General features: G+C 48.7%; 1 protein-coding gene across 1 annotated transcript in view; it reads right to left on the bottom strand.

The window, feature by feature from the left end:
* Positions 1-13502: 13502 nt before the first annotated feature.
* LOC135077950 (uncharacterized) overlaps positions 13503-22388 on the bottom strand; it is a 47009-nt gene continuing 38123 nt past the window's right edge. The window contains exons 4-15 of the mRNA XM_063972493.1: positions 21859-22031; positions 19067-19245; positions 18693-18800; positions 18277-18437; positions 17597-17697; positions 17334-17465; positions 16746-16911; positions 16245-16324; positions 15928-16153; positions 15474-15648; positions 14802-14944; positions 13503-14071 (exon numbers count right to left, since the gene is read on the bottom strand). Coding sequence (XP_063828563.1) covers positions 13943-14071; positions 14802-14944; positions 15474-15648; positions 15928-16153; positions 16245-16324; positions 16746-16911; positions 17334-17465; positions 17597-17697; positions 18277-18437; positions 18693-18800; positions 19067-19245; positions 21859-22031 — 1773 coding nt within the window. The 3' untranslated portion in view covers positions 13503-13942. The remainder of the gene's footprint in view (positions 14072-14801; positions 14945-15473; positions 15649-15927; positions 16154-16244; positions 16325-16745; positions 16912-17333; positions 17466-17596; positions 17698-18276; positions 18438-18692; positions 18801-19066; positions 19246-21858; positions 22032-22388) is intronic.

Here is a 22388-nt window from a genome sequence, read left to right as displayed (position 1 = left end):
AATTAAAACTGTCTGTGTTATCATTTCGGATGAATGGTGGTTGATTTAATCACACTGGGAATCATTTCAAAGTTTCTTACCTTTGTTGTAATGCTTCGACCACGATCGGCGATCATAGGCCAATGACAGGTCGCGCGGACTGTCATGGGTCGCGCGACCTGTCATTGTTTTTTTTTTTTTTTTTTTTTTTTATGTGATAGGAGGCAAACTAGCAGACGGATCACCTGATGGTAAGTGATTACCGTCGCCCATAGACACCCGCAGACCCAGGGGCGTTACAGGTGCGTTGCCGGCCTTTAAGATAAAGATACGCTCTCCTCTTGAAAGCTTGCAGGTCGTATCCGTCCGGAAACACCGCAGACGACAGTCCATTCCACAATTTGGTTGTACGGGGCAGGAAGTTTCTAGAAAAACGTACTGTTGTGGACTGCCAACCTATGATCGCGCCGGCGATGGCGATCTGCACGCGTTGGTGGGGAAAGTTGAAGATTAAAGAGAACTCTCCTATTTACTAGCCAGTTATTTAAATTACGATATGAGTCTAGTCTACAACACCTTCCTTCAGATTACTGCCATCCTACGCCTACGCGATCCTGCTGTGCGGCGTGACGGCGCGCGTGTCGCATGACACAGCGGTACTGTCGCTGCCGCCGCGTGACGCCGACAACTGCGAGTATTACTGGTGGCGGAACATCCTGTATATCACCAACATATACCCGGCGGACGAGCGGGTAAGTCACTTTTAATTGAGTATTTGTCATGTATGTCAGTGGTGCCTTTATAACTTGGAATTAAATTAAGAAGTAAACTTTTACCTGAACTTTTTCCAGCCTTCCCAATAAAGACAATCATAATACATTTTGCTAAATGTCACCACACCATTAATTTGTTTAGATTTGCATCGAGCTTGATTTCGTTCTACGCTAACGTTGGTCGCTTACACACGGCACAGTTTAACTATCCATTTCCGTTTTTGCTCTCGCTCTCATCAAATGGTGATTCTTTGCGATAGAACGAGACGACATGACCGGCAATGGGCAGTTAACACTGTTGCCGATGTTAGTACGTCAGCTTAGCGTATAATTAAACACTATTTACACGTCGCTAATGTGGATGTCGCAGTATTCGGCACTTTTATACGCTTAGCTGCTGACGTACGCTTTAATCTAAAGTTAACAATCTATTCATAGTCAAAGAGTTTTGTGCCTTAAAAACTTGTTAAATAAAGACTAAACTCGTTTGTCCAGTGCATGCAAGTGGCATGGTACCTATCTTCGGAGACGCAGCTACATGCAGCAGGCGCTTTGCTATGCGCAGCTTGGGCGGGCGCGCGCGGGCGCGTGGCCGTGGCCGTTACTCTCGGCACGCTCGTGGCCGCCAGCGCCGCTGACGTCAGCAGCGCCTACGCCGACTCCGGCCAGCAGTGAGTGTCCAGTGCATGCTAGTGGTTCGTTGCTATGCGTGGATGCACGCGGCGGGCGCTTTGCTATGCGCAGCTTGGGCGGGCGCGCGCGGACGCGTGGCCGTGGCTGTTACTCTCGGCGCGCTCGTGGCTGCCAGCGCCGCTGACGTCAGCAGCGCCTACGCCGACTCCGGCCAGCAGTGAGTGTCCAGTGCATGCTAGCGCTCGCTGTCTTATGACGCACTGCACGCGGCGGGTGCGCTGCTATGCGCAGCGTGGCGGGCGCACAGTGGCTCTCGGCGCGCTCGTGGCTTCCAGCGCCGCTGACGTCAGCAGCGCCTACGCCGACTCCGGCCAGCAGTGAGTGTCCAGTGCATGCTAGCGCTCGCTGTCTTATGACGCACTGCACGCGGCGGGTGCGCTGCTATGCGCAGCGTGGCGGGCGCACAGTGGCTCTCGGCGCGCTCGTGGCTTCCAGCGCCGCTGACGTCAGCAGCGCCTACGCCGACTCCGGCCAGCAGTGAGTGTCCAGTGCATGCTAGTGGCTCGCTGCTATGCGCGGCTGCTTGCATCAGGCGCTCTGCTATGCGCAGCTTGGGCGGACGTGGCTGTTACTCTCGGCGCGCTCGTGGCCGCCAGCGCCGCTGACGTCAGCAGCGCCTACGCCGACTCCGGCCAGCAGTGAGTGTCCAGTGCTTACTGCCTTATGACGCACTGCACGCGGCGAGCGCTTTGCTATGCGCAGCAGGCGCTTTGCTATGCGCAGCGTGGGCGGGCGCACAGTGGCCCTCGGCGCGCTCGTGGCTGCAAGTGCCGCTGACGTCAGCAGCGCCTACGCCGACTCCGGCCAGCAGTGAGTATCTAGTGCTCGCTGCCTTATGACGCACTGCACGCGGCGGGCGCATTGCTATGCGCAGCGTGGCGGGCGCACAGTGGCTCTCGTGGCTGCCAGCGCCGCTAACGTCAGCAGCGCCTACGCCGACTCCGGCCAGCAGTGAGTATCTAGTGCTTGTTAGTGCTCGCTGTATGACGCAATGCACGCGGCGGGCGCTCTGCTATGCGCAGCTTGGGCGGGCGCGTGGCCGTGGCTGTTACTCTCGGCGCGCTCGTGGCTGCCAGCGCCGCTGACGTCAGCAGCGCCTACGCCGACTCCGGCCAGCAGTGAGTATCTCGCTGTATGACGCACTGCACGCGGCGGGCGCTTTGCTATGCGCAGCGTGGGCGGGTGCACAGTGGCCCTCGGCGCGTTAGTGGCTTCCAGCGCGGCTGACGTCAGCAGCGCCTACGCCGACTCCGGCCAGCAGTGAGTGTCCAGTGCATGCTAGTATTAGCTGTCTCATGACGCACTGCACGCGGCGGGCTCGCTGCTATGCGCGGCGTGGCGGGCGCACAGTGGCCCTCGGTGCGCTCGTGGCTTCCAGCGCCGCTGACGTCAGCAGCGCCTACGCCGACTCCGGCCAGCAGTGCGTGTCCTTGCATGCTAGTGCTCGATGTCTCCTGACGCACTGCACGCGGCAGGCGCTTTGCTATGCGCGGCGTGGGCGGGCGCACAGTGCCCTCGGCGCGCTCGTGGCTGCAAGTGCCGCTGACGTCAGCAGCGCCTACGCCGACTCCGGCCAGCAGTGAGTATCTAGTGCTCGCTGCCTTATGACTAACTGCACACAGCAGGCGCTTTGCTATGCGCAGCGTGGGCGGGTGCACAGTGGCCCTCGGCGCGTTAGTGGCTTCCAGCGCGGCTGACGTCAGCAGCGCCTACGCGGAGTCCGGCCAGCAGTGAGTATCTAGTGCTCACTGCCTTATGACGAACTGCACGCAGCAGGCGCTTTGCTATGCTCAGCGTGGCGGGCGCACAGTGGCCCTCGGCGCGCTCGTGGCTTCCAGCGCCGCTGACGTCAGCAGCGCCTACGCCGACTCCGGCCAGCAGTGAGTGTCCAGTGCATGCTAGTGCTCGCTGTCTTATGACGCACAGCACGCGGCGGGCGCTCTGCTATGCGCAGCTTGGGCGGGCGCTGTTACTCTCGGCGCGCTCGTGGCTTCCAGCGCCGCTGACGTCAGCAGCGCCTACGCGGACTCCGGCCAGCAGTGAGTGTCCTTGCATGCTAGTGCTCGCTGTATGACGCACTGCACACGGTGGGCGCTCTGCTATGCGCAGCGTGGGCGGGCGCACAGTGCCCTCGGCGCGCTCGTGGCTGCAAGTGCCGCTGACGTCAGCAGCGCCTACGCCGACTCCGGCCAGCAGTGAGTATCTAGTGCTCGCTGCCTTATGACTAACTGCACACAGCAGGCGCTTTGCTATGCGCAGCGTGGGCGGGTGCACAGTGGCCCTCGGCGCGTTAGTGGCTTCCAGCGCGGCTGACGTCAGCAGCGCCTACGCGGAGTCCGGCCAGCAGTGAGTATCTAGTGCTCACTGCCTTATGACGAACTGCACGCAGCAGGCGCTTTGCTATGCTCAGCGTGGCGGGCGCACAGTGGCCCTCGGCGCGCTCGTGGCTTCCAGCGCCGCTGACGTCAGCAGCGCCTACGCCGACTCCGGCCAGCAGTGAGTGTCCAGTGCATGCTAGCGCTCGCTGTCTCATGACGCACTGCACGCGGCGGGCGCTTTGCTATGCGCAGCGTGGGCGGGCGCACAGTGGCCCTCGTCGCGCTCGTGGCTTCCAGCGCCGCTGACGTCAGCAGCGCCTACGCCGACTCCGGCCAGCAGTGAGTGTCTAGTGCTTGCTGCCTTATGACTAACTGCACACAGCAGGCGCTTTGCTATGCGCAGCGTGGGCGGGCGCACAGTGGCCCTCGGCGCGCTCGTGGCTTCCAGCGCCGCTGACGTCAGCAGCGCCTACGCCGACTCCGGCCAGCAGTGAGTGTCCAGTGCATGCTAGCGCTCGCTGTCTTATGACGCACTGCACGCGGCGGGTGCGCTGCTATGCGCAGCGTGGCGGGCGCACAGTGGCTCTCGGCGCGCTCGTGGCTTCCAGCGCCGCTGACGTTAGCAGCGCCTACGCCGACTCCGGCCAGCAGTGAGTGTCCAGTGCATGCTAGTGCTCGCTGTCTCATGACGCACTGCACGCGGCGGGCGCGCTGCTATGCGCGGCGTGGCGGGCGCACAGTGGCCCTCGGCGCGCTCGTGGCTTCCAGCGCCGCTGACGTCAGCAGCGCCTACGCCGACTCCGGCCAGCAGTGAGTGTCTAGTGCTTGCTAGTGCTCGCTGTCTCATGACGCACTGCACGCGGCGGACGCTCTGCTATGCGCGGCGTGGCGGGCGCACAGTGCCCTCGGCGCGCTCGTGGCTGCCAGCGCCGCTGACGTCAGCAGCGCCTACGCCGACTCCGGCCAGCAGTGAGTGTCTAGTGCATGCTAGTGCTCGCTGTCTTATGACGCACAGCACGCGGCGGGCGCTCTGCTATGCGCAGCGTGGCGGGCGCACAGTGGCTCTCGGCGCGCTCGTGGCTGCCAGCGCCGCTGACGTCAGCAGCGCCTACGCCGACTCCGGCCAGCAGTGAGTGTCTAGTGCATGCTAGTGCTCGCTGTCTTATGACGCACAGCACGCGGCGGGCGCTCTGCTATGCGCAGCGTGGCGGGCGCACAGTGGCTCTCGGCGCGCTCGTGGCTGCCAGCGCCGCTGACGTCAGCAGCGCCTACGCCGACTCCGGCCAGCAGTGAGTGTCTAGTGCATGCTAGTGCTCGCTGTCTTATGACGCACAGCACGCGGCGGGCGCTCTGCTATGCGCAGCGTGGCGGGCGCACAGTGGCTCTCGGCGCGCTCGTGGCCGCCAGCGCCGCTGACGTCAGCAGCGCCTACGCCGACTCCGGCCAGCAGTGAGTGTCCTTGCATGCTAGTGCTCGCTGTCTCATGACGCACAGCACGCGGCAGGCGCTTTGCTATGCGCGGCTTGGCGGGCGCACAGTGGCCTCGGCGCGCTCGTGGCTTCCAGCGCTGCTGACGTCAGCAGCGCCTACGCGGACTCCGGCCAGCAGTGAGTGTCCAGTGCATGCTAGTGGTTCGTTGCTATGCGTGGATGCACGCGGCGGGCGCTCTGCTATGCGCAGCGTGGGCGGGCGCACAGTGGCCCTCGGCGCGCTCGTGGCCGCCAGCGCGGCTGACGTCAGCAGCGCCTACGCCGACTCCGGCCAGCAGTGAGTGTCCTTGCATGCTAGTGCTGGCTGTCTCATGACGCACTGCACGCGGCGGGCGCTCTGCTATGCGCAGCTTGGGCGGACGTGGCTGTTACTCTCGGCGCGCTCGTGGCTTCCAGCGCCGCTGACGTCAGCAGCGCCTACGCCGACTCCGGCCAGCAGTGAGTGTCCAGTGCATGCTAGTTCTCGCTGTATGACGCACAGCACGCGACGGGCGAGCTGCTATGCGCAGCGTGGCGGGCGCACAGTGGCCCTCGGCGCGCTCGTGGCCGCCAGCGCCGCTGACGTCAGCAGCGCCTACGCCGACTCCGGCCAGCAGTGAGTATCTAGTGCTCGCTGCCTTATGACGCACTGCACGCGGCGGGCGCGCTGCCATGCGTAGTAGTGAGTGAGATGACCTGTGACCTGACCTGTAGTCTCGAGATACCTACCTTACTTTTTGATGAAGATGCCGCATGCATTATTAAATCGGTCGCTTAGCCTTCTCCTACAATCCGATCGAGCTAACTGCGCGCCTCGTTGGAATGCGACTCTCCCTCACACTCACTCGCACACCTCTCCACGTTCACCCTGTCCGTACTAGAGCGTCGACGTGACGTCACGGCTGCCAGGTGCGCAGTTAACTCGACCGGGTTGTAGAGACAAATTGAGGATTTGGTATAGACTCCCCACACTGGCCAGACGGGTTGGAGGACATATAAAAACATTTGTAGTTTAAAATAGATAAATACTAATGACGACATCTTTTTTCAGTTTGCCCGGCTTATATGAAGCGTACGTTGCCATAATTGAACGACCCTGGGCGAGGGTGGTGCCCTACTTTATCGGCGTGTTTACTGGATGGATGGTGCATAGGACCAACGGGCGAGTTTCGTTTTCCAAGGTAGAATATTATGACTGTTTATGTAATATTTCACACTTCGGCTCGAACAACTGTGGTCCAAGATGAGTTCCCTGTGATGAACGCCATGACTCTGTCTATGAATATTTCACATATAAGAATCCTTCGTGCATTGTGGAAGACCTTGGAGGAGGCCTTTGTCCAGCAGTGGACGTCATTTGGCTGAAACGAACGAACGAACGAACGAAGAATCCTTCGGCACAAACAACTGTGGTCCAAGATGAGTTCCCTGAGATACTCCAAGTGAATACAATCAATTTGTCATACTACGATGATATGATCCTACCATTTAAATGTTAATTGATATTAATTTTTAGTTTGTATAAATCTAAGAAAGAAATATTCCGATAAAATAAAAAAATTAAACACTCCTAACAATGAAAAAATAATGTCAAATGCATGTGCCAAATCTTAGATAAGTAACTTGGGATTGGGAATTAGTCATAATAGGTCGTGCCCGTAGTAGTCAAAAAGAAGATTGCAATTTTTTTTCCAATTGTTCAGGTGACAGCATCTTGTTTGTGGTCAGCTTCAGCATCGACGCTGCTGACGTCAGCTCTGGTTCCGTGGCTGGCGCTGGACTGGCTGGCGGCCTGGGTGCACCCCACGTGGCCGCTCGCTCTACTGTGGCCGACGCTCGTCTGCTCCACTAACTACGCCTGTGAGTTATAAACGACTGTGGTCAGCGTCAGCATCGACGCTGCTGACGTCAGCTCTGGTTCCGTGGCTGGCGCTGGACTGGCTGGCGGCCTGGGTGCACCTCACGTGGCCGCTCACTCTACTGTGGCCGACGCTCGTCTGCTCCACTAACTACGCCTGTGAGTTATAAACGACTGTGGTCAGCGTCCGCATCGACGCTGCTGACGTCAGCTCTGGTTCCGTGGCTGGCGCTGGACTGGCTGGCGGCCTGGGTGCACCTCACGTGGCCGCTCGCTCTACTGTGGCCCACCCTCGTCTGCTCCACCAATTATGCTTGTGAGTGCTATTGCCATTAAACGCTTGTCAATCTCAAAAATATCTTGCTCAATGCCCTGTGCTCTTGGATGAATCTTCGTCCAAGCCTGTGCTACATCTCACGCTCAGCAACCGCATTATTTTGTTTAATTTCATATTTCCTTCCGCAACGAAACTCTCTGAGTCAGACCGATACCTCCCATGAATGTTCAGTGACTTTACCTTCGACACACTAGCGTCTTTCGAGCGTTGTCTTAACGTCGTCGTCTCGCTAGCGTTTGGACAGTGTCGACGCAGCGCATCTACTATCTCTAGACTAAATATTGCAACGCTAACGGTACTTCCAACATTTAGAAACCACTCAGCATTAGCGTCGCGTTATACAGTTTAAAGAGAATTGGTGCACCATCGACGCTGGTGAGACGTTAACGTCGTCGACGTAACACTCGGATAAAAGTTAAAGCCTATCATTTTTGAAACAACAGTTTATCTTGTAGGTTGAAAATGTTAAACAACTTTTATCTGAGTGTGACTATTTTGCGAATGGAACAAAATGAATACCCATTTTTGAATTCGTGACGAAATGCGAACGCGTAAAACCCCCCTAGTTAAGCCTCTGACTCACGTATTCCCCTTCGCAGCCGTAGCACGTAAGCTGCTGGACAGCGGCGCCGCTGCAGCGCTGAGCCGGCTGACGTACGGCATGCTGCTACTGCACGCGCCCGTCGCGCGCGCGCTCGTGCTAGCCGCTGGAAGCGCGTTGAGCGCGCACGCCGCTTGCGTGGTGAGTAGTGGAACTATTCCCACTTCTCTTTCCCACCGCCGCTGCAGCGCTGAGCCGGCTGACGTACGGCATGCTTCTACTTCGCTCGTGCTAGCCGCTGGAAGCGCGTTGAGCGCACACGCTGCTTGCGTGGTGAGTAGTGGAACTATTCCCACTTCTCTTTCCCACCGCCGCTGCAGCGCTGAGCCGGCTGACGTACGGCATGCTTCTACTTCGCTCGTGCTAGCCGCTGGAAGCGCGTTGAGCGCACACGCTGCTTGCGTGGTGAGTAGTGGAACTATTCCCACTTCTCTTTCCCACCGCCGCTGCAGCGCTGAGCCGGCTGACGTACGGCATGCTTCTACTTCGCTCGTGCTAGCCGCTGGAAGCGCGTTGAGCGCACACGCTGCTTGCGTGGTGAGTAGTGGAACTATTCCCACTTCTCTTTCCCACCGCCGCTGCAGCGCTGAGCCGGCTGACGTACGGCATGCTTCTACTTCGCTCGTGCTAGCCGCTGGAAGCGCGTTGAGCGCGCACGCCGCTTGCGTGGTGAGTAACGGGAATATTCCCACTTCTCTTTCCCACCGCCGCTGCAGCGCTGAGCCGGCTGACGTACGGCATGCTTCTACTTCGCTCGTGCTAGCCGCTGGAAGCGCGTTGAGCGCACACGCTGCTTGCGTGGTGAGTAGTGGAACTGTTCCCACTTCTCTTTCCCACCGCCGCTGCAGCGCTGAGCCGGCTGACGTACGGCATGCTTCTACTTCGCTCGTGCTAGCCGCTGGAAGCGCGTTGAGCGCGCACGCTGCTTGTGTGGTGAGTAGTTCTACGATCTAAAGCCTGGTCCGTGAGCACGTAGAATCCCGTCCAATGACCCCAAGCTGCCCATCCTTGTCGCTCGCACGTAATTATGTTGCTGTTTCGCTCGCACACTCACTGCGGGCGCGCGTCGCACAGTCGCGACAGCAATATAATTTCGCGCGAGCGATAAGGAACCCATCCTTATCGCTCGCGCGAAATTATATTGCTGTCTTGCTTTGGGTCATTGGACGGGATTCTACGTGCTCACGGACCAGGCTTTACCGCATCGAGAAGGGGAAGGGTAAAGTCAATTCTTAACTTCGAAGTCCTCCTATGTACTTCTGATTAATTTCGTTGCGGGTCCAATGACAGTTAACTTTCCCCGGGACAAATTTGACCTTCATTGGTTGCATTTTTATGGCCGGCCAAGCTGTAGATCCTGGCTACACAGAAGTCGCAGTGGTGGTAACGAAAGGTGGGAATAGTCCCAATCCATCGCATCGACACAGGATGATACGGTTTTGGTGAGGTTGCCCTGTTGAGGCTGCGGTCATAGCGTGTGGGTAGGCACGTGAGCAAATCGCTCAACTTGCATTCTGCTCCTGTAAGCGCCACTCGCGAGGCCTGCCAAATAATTAGTAGGTAGCAGGAAGAGCCACACATAATGTACTCGTGTTCGTCACACTAACAACCCCCAAAGAGATTCGAACCACACCAGTGGCGGATTTACAAATTTGCCGCTAGTAGGCCATTCAATTTTTGCCGCCCCTACCTACTGACTTTTGAAATTCAATACGTTAAGTTTAGATTGTGAACTTAATGATAGTTCTGTCAGTTAATAGATTATTATTGCAACCCGTTATGTACTGAAGAGTTTAATGTTGACCTAAAAACAGCAGTATGTACTAATCCTAAGGTGGGGAAAGGCATGACTTAAAAATACCTACACTATATGAACACAGACAAAATAATGTGTGGTCAGTAAACATTGTTTTTGGTAAATATTTTTTATTGCACTTATCAGTTTAAAAACAATACAAACAATTTCTATTAAAATATAACATGTTAACAATCCAGTTAATGGTGACAGACAATGAGATCAAATAAGTTTTACATTATTTTCTTGCGAGATTTTAAATTTGCGAAATCATTAATTATATCGTCGTATAAAATCTTTTTCATAAGTTCTGACTCTATGCACAAAAGAGATAAGCATCAAGCTTTTCTTGACTTAAAGTAAATCGTAGATAGTTTTTAACCCGTTTTAAGCAAGAAAAGCTTCTCACCTGAATAATTTGTCACCGGTGTGCACAGAGCCATGCAACGTGCTATATCCAGTATATTAGCTAAGAACTACTTAAAGGTAAACAGAAAGACCAAGGCTTGGTAATACAGAGTGGCCCAGAAGAAAATTCACTTTTGAAAATTCAAGGAAACGAAAACTGTTCTACATTTTTATAGAACTTTAACTATTGCAATTGAAAGAAAATTTTATGCAATTTATTTTTAAATTTACCTTTATTAAATTACATCGCCCAGGAGATTTCCTTGACGCTTACAACATTCGATCAACATACATCAAAATCTTGGAATGCGTTCGTCAGAATTACCTCGAAACCTATTTTCAATTTTTTGCCGAATGCTCAGCTTCAGTTGCTGCATGGTTGTTGGATTATAAAAGTATACTCTATTCTTAATGTAACACCGCAAAAAATAATTTTCTGGAGTGAGATCAGGGCTTCCTGGTGGCCAGGAGATGTCACCCCTGGCTGAAATTATTTTTTTGTGGGAACATGTCTCTTACCATCTAAATGCTCTCAGTTGAAGTGTGACACGTAGCGTAGCCCCATCTTGATGAAACCAAGTGCTCCGGTCATAACCTTGCGAATCTTGTAGCTTTGAAATCAAAAAGCTTTTCAGCCTACCAGTATAGCGCTCTCAAAAATTAATCATCCTTTCAATGCAACAAACCAATTAAGCAATGGTGAAATCTCACTGCCTCTAAGAAGCGCTAATCTCATTCCAGCAGACTTCTTTTTGTGGGGTTACCTTATGAGCAGAGTATACTCTAATAATCCAAAAACTCTGCAGCATTCATCCATCCTGAATACATTTTGAGGTAACTCTAAGGGCTCCTCAAAGCATAATTGCGCGGCAGCGGTGTTCACGCGGCGCGTATAAACAGTGCAAAGGCGCGGCGGCGCGGCGGCGGCGCGGTAGCGGCGTCGTGTGCAGGAGCGCTTACGAAAGTTTTCCAAAATGTTGATGTATGTTGACCGAATGTTGTAAACGTCAAGGGAATCACTTGTACGATAAAATTTATAAAAGAAAGTAAATTTTAAAATAAATTGCACTAAATTTCCTTTAAATTGCAATAGCTAAAGTTCTACAAAAATGTACAGTTTTCGTTTCCTTGAATTTTCAAAAGTGCATTTTCTTCTGGGCCACCCTGTAAAACAATATACACGAAGTTGAGGAGAGATGGTGCTCGTGCTAGGCTCCGAAGATCCTGTGTTACGATTTTTTTATTTTATTTTTATTGAAACGCTATTGGAATATTTTAAAATTCATGATCACATAAGTACCTAAGTATATATTACAGTGCGTTTATTAATCGTTTATTTATATATGGATTGTGTAGGTAAACGTATAATTATATATTTTTTACCTGTAAAAAAAAAATTAAATAAATTTGCCGCCCCTCTAAATCTGCCGCCCTAGGCACTGGCCTACTTGGCCTATTGGTAAATCCGCCACTGAACCACACCTACAGTTGATTTATAGACGCATATATCTAGAAATAACATGTGATAATAATTAGGTAAAATTTATGAATAACGTTTATTTTCAGTGGGCATACTTCGCTGGGACCACGCTGTTAACAATCATCGGGGCACTATTCCTATCGCTTCTGGTGGAGATGCCTTGCTGCAGCCTGCTGAGACGACTCTCCGATTGCGCTACCGTGTAGTGCTGACACGCTTCGGTAGATGGCGCCAGTAAACGTTTGAGATAAGTGTTGTTCTATTTCTCTCGCGAATCAAGACCCTAGATTTATAACTTTTGTGACAGTTATGCCACGCCGAAGTGAATTTTCCGCCGATTTCGATAATACAATTACTAACACGTTTGTAACTTAGTCAAGGAGGGTGCCAAAATTCAGATAACGTTACCATATAAGCGATCATGTACAGACTATGGCACATCAAGACATATATTGTGGCATATTTAGTTGTAATACGTGCTATTTAGCAAAATGTATAGTCTGATGTGCTGACTACTGCATTAAGAAACTACATTTGACGGTGCAGCGGTGACGCACTTGACGTTGTCAATCGTGAAGTGGTCGAAAGTTATCAATGCTTGTGGAATCAATAACGATAGCATATAATGCTACTTGCATACTTAAAGATATGCCTGATGTATTGAGTTACAATAGTGAAATTGTCTATAGATACATACGACAACTTCTAATAAAGAAGAATCCCGAGCATAGATAAAGATATTGAGATATTTTTCTCTAAATACTTACTTTTATGCCTATTTTATGAAGACTGAATCACTTGTTTGTATAAGTATAAATAAAATATACAGGTCTTAGTGATAAGGTTGTACTTAAGAAACATGTACCTTTAGTTTTATTATATTTATTTCAATATAAAACTTTACAAATTAAGACTAACAATAAATCAGTATAAACTTACGATTTTTAATATTTACAACTTATTTACATAATCTAATTAATTAAAACAGACTTATTTACATTTTCATAATAAAGAAGATTAAAGTAGGTACCATTCACTGTTCACATACACTATAACATTTTGTCATGCCTTTGCAATTTCATTCAGGCTACGTTCATTCATTCATTCATTTTATATTTGTAGGGTAAATAATATAAAATACGTAATTTAGTATCTAAATGAGCAAAACATATTCACATTTTTCACATTCGAATGCTTTGGCCTTCCTCTGACCTAATAAAGTAAAATAAATTTTAATTTAAGTACGAAAATCTAACACCACAATCATTTTCAAAGTAAAGCTTCCAATTTTCATTACGATTATTTACTCGCTATTTTAATATCGATTTAAATAATATGTCAAAAAGAAATTTGTTGTTTCTGAGATCCAACTCAAGTATATCATTGGGTTGAATATAAAAAATCTACACTAGTTCAAGTTTTTAATTTGGTTAACCAACCGAAAATATATTTATTTAGTATAGTGCTTACTTTAAGGCAAGTACTATGCCAATTTTTACTATTACAGATACGAAATGTAGACGCCTAAGCACGTAAGCACGTAGCGTATGATTACCTAATTATTGTTAAACTTTGTCACTTTATATTTGTAAATTGGTTGTCATTAAAACCCACCTATTTGAAATTCAAATATTTAAGCCATAACTATAGGAGTTCATTCTGTGAAAGAGTATTCTTGGTTTAGCTTTTAGTTTAGAAATTGTTATGAGAATATAGTATGAGTAGAGAGAACATACTCTATCTAATTTGTGAGTTATGCAAGTCTTGAGAGTCCCCTGAAACTGCCTGACTACATCTTAGCCACCACATTTTCAGCTTTATTGAAGTGATGAAATAGAGTTCAAACCCAACGGACAGTATTTTTACCTATTCTGATCTGATCACTAAGGCCCAGAACAGACGGTGAAACGCAACTGCAACGAAACTGCAACTGCTAGTTACTTTTGAGTTGCATCTAAGTTTCTGCCATAGCGTCCGTTGAGAGACCACACATGACGCGACCAGTTTGAAAGTTTCAGTTTCATTCATCAGAATCATCAGAAAGTTGCAGTTGCGTTTCACCGTCTGTTCTGGGCCTAAAACCTCACACGGTTGCACAGTGCAAACAAAAAATAATCGAGTATTATTACTGGCCAGGCAGAACCGGGATAAAAAGAAAAAAGTTATAGGTACATTTCTATCGCGCATTCTCGAGGAGTATTTTCGAGACATTGTCACCTCGGTCAGTGACGTCACACTCGATGCGGCTTGCGCTGTGGGGAGACAATTTTCAGCATGGTGACGATGGGAGCCTCGAAGGCTACGGAGATGATGAACGCTAGCACGTACGATATCACCGTCAGGCCCAGGAACAGGACGAACTGGAAACGATGAATTTATGTTAGCGTTGGTTTACTTCATATTTAGCAACACATTTCACGGTCATAAGAGTTGCCGTTATGGTATCGGTATCATCAAATCGGGGATAATGTTAAAACCTCACGCCTTTTATCGTAATGTCTTCTGACCTGTCGCTTATCTTCTGTTTTCATTTTGGCTTTCCGCTATTATGATGCTGAGTTTTTTTCACTCTACTAACATGGAGACGAATAATTATACCGATACATGTCTACAGTTTTTGAACTCATTTGATTGATGTTAGGTGACTATGTTGGTCGCAGAAACTGCGAGTATTTTGATCATCATCAAGTCATTTAGTGCACGACCCTTCCTAACATACAAGAGGCAAATGAAGGATTTAAAGGACTCCCAATGCTAGACACAAGGTTTACTAAAGCCTGTGTTTCCATATGTTTTAACTATCGAGTTAGCAAGCCATGTGGTGACGGCAGAGTAGAATACATTTGTCACCAACCCCTACTCTTCCCACGGGTGTGTCGTAAGAGGCGACTTAGGGACTACACATCAAACAGAGAACGGGCAGCAGCGCTCTCTGAAAAACATCAATCTTTTAAACTGCGATCTCCAACCCGCCTGCCAAGCGTGGAGATTATGGCGAAACCCTCCACTATAGTGTAGGAGGCTCATAGTCCAGCAGTGGACTGTAAAGAGCTGTTGATAATGATGATGATGATCGAGTTAGCAACTCACCACAAGCAGTTCTCCAAGGTGGATGGGGTGCGTGAGGTGCATGGCCACGTAGCGCAGCACCACCGGGTGCACCAGGTACGCGCAGTACGTCACGCGCGAGAACGGGTACAGCACCGGCGCCGCCAGCAGGCTGCGGACCCAGCCTGGAACAAGAAGCAACTTTTTGAATATGGTGGAACAGGAATGGACAAAGTATTGAGCCCTGTGACAGTCTGTAGGAAAAAAAACAACTTTTAATGACGAGGAATAGGAAGGGACCCAGTATTGACCCTTGCGGGAAAATGTTGAAGTCTCGTTAAGATAACACTTATTCACAAGCGTGATCCGTTTAGGGATTACACATTAAACAGAGAACGGGCAGCAGCGCTCTCTGAAAAACATCAATCTTTTAAACTGCGATCTCCAAGCCGCTTGTCAAGCGTGGGGATTATGGCAAAACTCTCGGCTCATAGTCCAGCAGTGGACTGTAAAGGGCTGATGATGATGATCTTGTAAATGGATTGCTTTTAAAATAACAATATGTTTAATGATCTGAAATTGCAAATTCACAGAATGCACGATTATTTGTTGCGGACTTAAGATTTTGAAGCTTATTTCGATATCATAACTACAGCTGATATGCTGTAAGTATATCATCCATGAAGAACATGAGCTTATAGAAGGTTTACAAACCTCCGTATCCAGTAGAGCAGGCGATGATGATCCAGCCTATGCAGGCCGCCCACAGGGAGTGCGACAGCGCGCTGTAGACTGCCGCGCTGGCTACACCTAGTTCTGTCTGGTACAGCCCGAAGATCAGGAACAGAAGCATCCCCGTGCATGCCGCCCAGCCCACGCCCGCCCATACCTGAAACAGAATGAGACTCAAGGTTGAAGAAAAACAGAAGCAAGTCATGGATATCAACCAAAACGAAGCTGTAGATCCTGGCTACACAGGAGTTGCAGCGATGGGAACAGTCCCTTAGCTAAAAAAAACTTATGAGGGTACACAGTGAGGGTGCCCGCTCCTAAAACTAGTCTGACTTTAGAGACCTAAAGCGGGATAGATAAGGTTCTTCCTTAGTTAAAAATTAATTAGGAGGAGCTAGAAATTACAAGACTGCAACTAAAACAATTTCAGTCTTACCCTGCCCATTCTGATCTTCAAATTGGTTTTGAACAGGATCCATCCAGTGGCCATTCCGACCAGATAGGGTCCCAATCTAGTCCAGGGCTTGTCGTAGATCTTGTCGAACTGTGTGAAGGGGTCTTCGCTGTTGGGAATGTGCTCGTTGCTCCAGGAAACGTATCCCGTCGTGAATAGGGAGGAGACGAAGAATACGCCCGTGAGCGAGACGGAGAGTTTGAAGTGGCTGGAACAAGACAAAGACAACATTGTAACTACTACTTAAGAAACAAAAATTAATAATAGGTACAATTCACACGGTGTTTGTGAGGTCATACCTTGTTGCTAAGATGAGTAGGATAGCACTGACAGCATAGAATTGAGTATCATCAGAGAGATACCAACTCCATAACATACACTGAAACAATAAAAGATTTTAAAGTTTTGATAAACGGAATTCAACATAGGCGCACAAGAGATTTTACAGTTTTGTATCATTTACAAGAGCAGAACAGTTACCTAAATTAATTTTAACAGTTTATGAAAGATTCTTGAGCGCTAACCACGAACTGGAAGACGCAATTGACAGTGGCATTTTATGCGAGAGGTATATGTATGTCCAGAAATTGACCTCCAGTAGTTGATACGGTAGCGTTAGTTGTGGCATTCTATGGAAGAGGTATATGCCCAGCAGAGGCTGATAATGGTGACAATTGACTAGCGGGGCTAGGATACGCATTGTGATGTACTCATATCGACATCAAATTTATGGGCAAAATCGATTAAATGGCGTGATAATCGTTTATCGTGGCCTACAGCATCTTGAAGTAGCTCCTTACCATCTGTTCCACGGGGAAGAGCGTGTTGATGTACAGCAGGTTGCGCCACCAGTACTGCGGGCAGGTTTCGTGGTCCATGGCCGGCGGTTCGAACACCGCGTTGTGCGCGAACCACTTCATCGTCACCTCTACTACGCCCAGCATGAACAGGTATGGGGCCGTCAACCTGAGGATATGGGAGATGAGGTATTAATTATGAGCCAACAAACAAACAGAGAGCTAAGAAGCAGCGTCAAGACGTATTAATATCATAGCAAACTTATCAACTCGTAAAGGGATCATCACCGTATCGCCTTTCGCGAGCTGTCATCGCCTTTCGCTGTAAACCGCGAGGCGAGGCGTTTTGGTTACAGTGCGAATAAGTGTGAGAAAGAATACTGACCGCCTCGAGTTGAAACGGTTACGATCCCTTTCCGGATTGATAAATGTGCTACGTCCTTAAGTAGGGACGTGGGGGGGGGGGGGGGGGGTCAACAAATTGGATAGAGCCAAGAAACACCTGAAAATTTTAACTTTTAGAGGCACTGTTCTAAAGAGAGTAGAGTGTTGAAAGTGTTGAAACCTGCTTTGAAAATTTGCTTGCATCACCTGGCAAATCTGTACGCAAGCAGTCCGATGAACTGAAGGATTCCCGATGTGAGCTTCCTGCGGCCCTTGGTAATGAGGTCCAGCTTTCCGTTGGAGTTCGTCCGGAAGTACAGGAATGTCACCAGCATACCTCTGCAAAAGAAGTTTTGTTCAATAAATTAATAACCTTCTCATCTTACAGTGAAGAAATACGTGTGTTTTTTTTCACATAGTGTTCATAGTTCTTAAGGGCCTGACAGTGCTGACGAAAGAAACGAACTTACCCTAAACAGAAGAAGGTGTCGACACTGTACACAGCACTGAGAATCAGCTGGAACCAGAAGCTCTTCTCCAAGATTGCTCGAAGGGCAGTATTGTCGGCGTACTGGAAGAAAATTTCAAATCAGTCAGTGTATTTTAATAGGGAAATACAATGTGTTTTGAAAAAACCGGGATTATCTCACCATACTTTACCACCACTGCAAGTCCTGTATAGGAGCCAGGATCTACCGCTTAGCCTCTAATGAAACCCAACCAGTGAAGGGCGAGTATCCCGGAGGACTGCTAAGGCTGGTTTTAGTGTCACGCGGAACGTCCGGTGCGGACCCGCTCCGCACGGCCAATCTGTATGAACTTCTAGGGAGCATTTTAGAGTAATGCGGTCCGGAGGAACCGCTCCGCTCCCTAGCAGTTCATACAGATCGGCTGTGCGGAGCGATCCGCGTGACACTAAAACCAGCCTAACTGTCTTGGAACTCGCAACGAATTCAATCAGAAGAAGGAGGAGTTCGAAATATAATATCGCCTTTCTCTGTTGCAAAAAGTGGGAGACAGATGACTGTAAAGGTTCGCCATTGGGTGCAATGAATCTCTGCGCCATCCGTAGACACACCACTGAGCATGATCACCATTATTTATGGCAGTTCTATATTGGTTCAACCTGCACATTAATTCGGTGTCTCACCTTGAACACGACGATGCAGGTGTGCCCGAAGATGACCCAGACCATGGACAGCGAGCGCAGCCCGTGCACGACCGGCACGGTGTCGGCGCCCACGCTCTGGTCGAAGATCTGCAGGATGTTGGCCTTCATCGAGAACGACAGCAGCAGCTCGGACCAGATGCCTGGAGGCAAGAATTTAGTAGTTTGGTGACGAATACATTTACTCAACTATCAGATCAAAATTATCAGCCATTGGTCGTCCATTGACAAACATAGGCCTCCTCCAACAAATTCTAGATTGTTTGGTTCAAAGCAGTCTGCACCCTCAAGATGCGGAAGAACTAAAAAGGTGGCATGAAGAACTATCACATGCAATTGTCAATTTTAAAGGTATCTTGGGAAGTTGGGAACCTACTTGTCTATGTTAAACAACTTACTTAGTTTGAGTTCATCGTCAGTGGTAGACGCAGTTTCTCCAGTCAACCGTTCTTCCGAATGAGTGCTGTTGATTGCGATGTTGTTGTTCACGTTGTACATTGATTTTCCTGCAATAAATTATGACATCAAAATTCACGAAGACTATTAGCATTCGTATCTTCACTGCATGTGAAATATTTAAAGATCTCTATAGCAAACTTGTGAGGGACAACTAAGGTAATTCTTACTCCAAAAGATCACAACTGATTTTGATTACCTGTGAAACCACATGGTTATTAATTTTAGAAGAAGAGGAAGGATGTACGCTACAGCGAATTTTTTTTCACTGGTAAGTATTCCAGTGTATCTCAATATTATGTTTCTATTATATTACCATTAGCAACAGTAATGTCGTCCAGCCCGTTGAGGTCGAGCTTAAGGTCGCCGCGCGCGCCGCTGTCGGCAGCCGCCATATTGGCAGCGCGGCGTCGGCGCCGGCGCACCTCGCGCGCCAGCCGCAGGTCGTATGCCGTCGCCACGATCAGCAGTATAGCTACTGCGGTCGACACACCGCTGGAAAGTAAAGTAAAGTAAAGTAATGTTTATTTCTCACCAATATAACAGATAATATTGAGATAACAAACAATCAGGAAAAACAAAAAGTAGGAATGTTGGTGGGTTGATACCTGAACTAGGAAGATTCCTGTGTCTCAGGTTACCAACCCTCCACCCCATACAATGGTCTATATTATAAATAAATACATTATAATAACATTTAAGAAAATAACTATTATAAAAGTATGAGAATTTTAAAGGTAGAAACAAACAAAATTTCGACACATTATTAGAAAATAGGAAGGAAAAGGAATAGGTTTTCTTCAGTAAAGCGATTTGCACGGTTTGTGTCTATTAATTATGCGCTCAAAACACCGCTGGAAAGAAAAATATTTCCAACTAGCTTTCCGCCCCCGGCTTCGCCCGCGTGGAATTTTGTCTGTCACAGAAAAACAATATCGCGCGCGTATTTGCTCACCGTTTAGACCTACCCTGGACTACGACAAACATTTTAAAACCAAAATCAGCTCAATCGGCCCAGCCGTTCTCGAGTTTTAATCAGACTAACGAACATCAATTCATTTTTATTTATATAGATAGATAACGAGATTTGTTGGCTTATTCCACTATTCCCCATTGACAATCCCCGAACCTATTACTTGTATTTCTTTTATCTTATTTTCTGCAGACTACCAGCTAAGCAGTTGACTATAGATACTCCCCTGACGCATGGCATTCATGTGAGATTCATGTAGGTCAAGTATTGACATACACATTGTAATTCCATTATTTGACTGTGTAGTTTTTAATACCATAATCAACATGAGTCAGTGTCCATTACATTAAATAGATATTGCATAATATTGTAACTAGCTTTCCGCCCGCGGCTTCGCCCGCGTGGAATTTTGTCTGTCACAGAAAAACTTTATCGCGCGCGTCCCTGTTTCAAAAACCGGGATAAAAACTATCCTATGTTCTTTCCCGGGACTCAAACTATCTCTATGCCAAATTTCATCAAAATCGGTTGCGAGGTTTAAGCGGGAAAGCGTAACAGACAGACAGACAGACAGAGTTACTTTCGCATTTATAATATTATAGTTGGGATTGGGGTCACATTTACGTGTAGTCGTGCAAACGCTGAAATCCGCCCGCGGCTGGGTTTATTATTTGTAACAAAATGGTAGCTGTTGTTAACGCAATACATGCGTTGCAAAACAACCAAACGTAAATACTTAATTAGGTAATGTTTGTTGTGCTGTAGTTAGGTATTGTAACTGCAATTTTATAAATGGACAATTTAAATTCCGATTGCATTTAATGAAAATTGGGTTGAATTTAGTCATTTTTGAAATTAAAAGATGCTATCGCGTAGCCCTTTAGTTTGCCAGTTACATTTGCTTAGTAACATCCATTCAACCAGTGATGTATGATTGAGTAATAAACATAAATTACCCACGCTGTCATAATAAATATACGCAATTATATTGCTTGGCTGCCCCGGATTCGCATGAGCAAGTGTATGAAACATTTCTAAAAATCTCCTAATAAGTGCATGATCATGCGTTACGTTAACGCCTCCTTATTAAGAAACTATTGGTCGGCTATCATCATCATCATCATCATCATCATCATATCATCATATCATCTGTCTTCTATGGTCAACTTTTTAATCAACTTGATTTAATTGTCCAACCTACCTATACTTACACAAAGGCCAATCCCAACTTAATCCTCCGATAGGAGAAAACGTAAATTCCCAATACATTTTCCCAATTCAGAGGGAGTCAATCGTGTGATTTTGCCTCCAAGAGCAACAATGCTAGAATCGAACGGAACAAATCTAGATCTTATCTGGCAAAGAGGAGGAACCAATCTTTTCCACAGAAAATTTTGTCGCAACAATTCGATTGAAAAAAGGACTATATTTATACAGTTACGGATTTTCAAGAGGCCTGTAGATCCTGCAGTTGCAGTGGTGGGATTTACGGGTTTTCAAGGGACCTGTAGATTCTACAGTTGCAGAGGTGGGAAAGAGTGGCGGGGTTACGATTGAAAATAGGGCACAGCCATAAGAAAGAAGGCATAAGTATACTCACAGCAGAACTTGGAAGCTGGGGTCACTCGTGTAGGTATAGTCGCCGTGCTGCCACGGCCACCGAATAGCAAGTGAATTACAAGCCTTAGAATTACTTACGTGGAAAATAGGGTTCAGACAGAAGAAACAAGTACCCAAAGTAGAATCAAGTAGGTAAGGTCACTCGTGTAGTTGTGTAGGTATAGCCGCGGTGCTGCGACTAGGGTTGCCAGGCGTCCGGCTTTAGCCGGTTATGTTTGGCTTTTTAGGGTCTTGTCCGGCCAAATACTGCCTTATCCGGCCTGTCCGGCTTTTGTTAGGCTTTTTATTTGGCGAGCCACATAATCATATGAAGCGCACGCATCAGGATGTTGGTTAGCAACCGATGATGATAGTACTCACTCATGAGCTGACACTAATTGCACCCCCCCCCCCCCCGTCACATGTCCGGCCAAATGAAACACAAAGCCGGCTTTTGAGATTTTGGACCTGGCAACCCTAGCTGCGACCGAATAGCAAGGTAGAAGATATAGCATCTTAAGAAGACATAGACTCACAGCAGCACTTGGAAGGTAGGGTCACTTGTGTAGGTGTATCCGCCATGCTGCGGCGAGCGGACGGCCACCACGCTTTGACGCAGGAGCGGCGCGTGCGCAGCGCCCACCAGCGCGCCCACGCGCTCGCGCGAGCAGGATTCGGGCAGGCACAGGCCTAGGTGCAGCGTGCGCCGCTGGAAATGACAATATTACCTAGTTAGTTACTAACGTCTACTATGATCTTAGGCTATCAATGATATTTTTGTCATCTAAAGAAACATCTATATATCTGTATACTCTTCAACCTTCCACAAGTTCCACCGAATTCTATGCCCAGCCACTTGCATCCAGTTTAATTTCGGATGCAGTTTTCCTTACGGTAACATCAGAATGTCTTTAAACCTCTGAACTGTGGCTAAAACCGGCTCCAGGATTTCTCTAAGATTTTTATGGAATTCCAAGCAAATGTTTTGAGGCCTGTGGTCTGCTAGTTACGTAGAGAATTATCGCTAACCCTACCCTCTCTACCTTTACTTAGGTAGGTACTCTAT

The sequence above is a fragment of the Ostrinia nubilalis genome, chromosome 2, assembly GCF_963855985.1.
Source record: "Ostrinia nubilalis chromosome 2, ilOstNubi1.1, whole genome shotgun sequence".
Classification (NCBI taxonomy): domain Eukaryota; kingdom Metazoa; phylum Arthropoda; class Insecta; order Lepidoptera; family Crambidae; genus Ostrinia; species Ostrinia nubilalis.
The sequence above is the reverse complement of the archived record's forward strand: the minus strand, read 5'-3'. Positions and strand labels throughout refer to the sequence as shown.